Source organism: Microplitis demolitor, chromosome 6, assembly GCF_026212275.2.
Source record: "Microplitis demolitor isolate Queensland-Clemson2020A chromosome 6, iyMicDemo2.1a, whole genome shotgun sequence".
Taxonomy (NCBI): domain Eukaryota; kingdom Metazoa; phylum Arthropoda; class Insecta; order Hymenoptera; family Braconidae; genus Microplitis; species Microplitis demolitor.
This window is the reverse complement of record NC_068550.1, coordinates 17085465-17087247: the sequence shown is the minus strand read 5'-3', so window position 1 is coordinate 17087247 and position 1783 is coordinate 17085465. Positions and strand designations below refer to the sequence as shown.

At 43.6% G+C, this 1783-nt stretch overlaps 1 protein-coding gene across 1 annotated transcript; it reads right to left on the bottom strand.

The window, feature by feature from the left end:
• Positions 1–484: 484 nt before the first annotated feature.
• LOC103571516 (uncharacterized) lies at positions 485–1312 on the bottom strand. Its single transcript, XM_008549703.1, has one exon. The coding sequence runs from the start codon at positions 1310–1312 to the stop codon at positions 485–487; it is 828 nt and encodes a 275-aa protein (XP_008547925.1).
• Between the last annotated feature and the right edge of the window lie 471 nt (positions 1313–1783).

The following is a 1783-nucleotide window of genomic DNA, read 5'->3' as shown; positions in this document are numbered from 1 at the left end:
CTGGTTTTTGTTAATAAAAATTAAGAATATCATCGCTTGGTTCCGCAGTAAACTCAAGCTATTAATTAATTAATTACCTGTTATAATTAAGTTACGGCGTCTGTTTTTTGTCTGTTTGGCGTCTGTTTGTTGCTCTCTCCACCTCTACTATTCGGACGTCTCGATGGTTAATGCCCGATTCTCGTTCCGGTCCCCGTTTACAATTGCTCGCGCACACTTGACTATGGTTGTCCTTTTTCCTCTCCTACTTAACTCTAAGTGGGGTCGACGGTCGAGCAAGTGAAATTTCCATTTCCGGACGACTAGTCGCTACCTACCCGGGATACCCTGAGTGGTAATGTCACATGACCGACAGTACGCATAATAGATTTTATTTTGAACTTAATTGAACGCGGTAAATACGAATTTACCCCGTTACACTCTCGTCAAAAATGAGAACTAATAAACCAATCTTGATGTGAGATGTATGCCATTTTGAGATAGATTAGTGAGATTGCGGACATTCAGCAGACCAGCGTTGCCGGAAATACTGAAGTCTTTCTTGAATTCTTTGATAGTGTGAGAGACGAGATATTGGTACATTGGTGAGATTGGGTTCAGAAACTGTGTTGAGTGGCGCACCCTGGATAAAATGTCCAGGGGTGAGAGCTGAGATGTCGCGTGGGTCATCAGTAAGTCCACTGAGTGGCCTTGAGTTTAATAGTGCCTCAACTTGAGTGAGGAATGTCGAGAAGTATTCGTAGGTCAGAAGTAAATCAGCGATGGTAAGTTGGAGATGATGTTTGACAGATTTAACAGCGGCTTCCCACTTGCCATCCATGTGCGGGGCACCAGGTGGATTAAAAATCCACTGAGTTTCGTCTGAGGTGAGAATTTGTTGAAGATAAGACGATTCGTTGAGAGTACCGGTGATAAGCTGTTTTAAAATGACAACTGCCCCTTTAAAGTTAGTACCACAGTCACTATAAAGGGTTTTGCAGATGCCACGACGAATTGTAACTCTCCTGAACGCCTTGAGGAAGCCTTCTGCAGTGTAGTCACTTACTGCTTCCAAGTGAATTGCAGAAGTTATGAAGCATACAAAGACTGCAATCCAGCCATTGTAGCAGCGTGTACCTCGCCCTTGAAAGTATTTAAGCTGAACAGGCCTAGCGTAGTCTACGCCAGTACTTTCAAAGGCGTATGGTAAGACTCGAGATGTAGACACACAGACAACGCAGCGTTGAATGTGAGATTTGATGGGGACTCTTCCTCCAAATATCCAGCATTTCTTGTGCACGGCAGCTAGCGTCAATTGCGTACCTCCATGCATTGTGCGCGCATGCGCATCAGCGGATGAGATGAGAGACATGAGAATTCTTTGATAGTATCGGTGAATGCTTGCTGTCCATGTCGAGATGAGAATTTTGTAGTTGCCCACCAACTCGTACAATATCAGTGGAGTCGATGTAAGCAGTGAGACGTGAAAATGGATGAGATTTCAAGAACGGTTTGTGTTGAGATAATTGTGAGATTTCGTTCTTGAAATATTCTTTTGTAGCTTTGATCCAAAAGCACAAGGCTGAGTGTAAATCAGCTGGTGTGAGTGGTGAGATGTGAAGAGATGGTGCAGGAATTTTTCTGAAGACTGCAACTGCTCGTTTCACGATTGCAGTTACTCTCAGCAATTTGGAGAGATTTTATGATGATGAAAGCAAGTCACCAAGTGGTAAACTTGGACTGGTGACTGCGAGATGAGCTTGAGCTGCTTTGCGTTCAGTTTTAACTTCTGGATCTTCTTGAG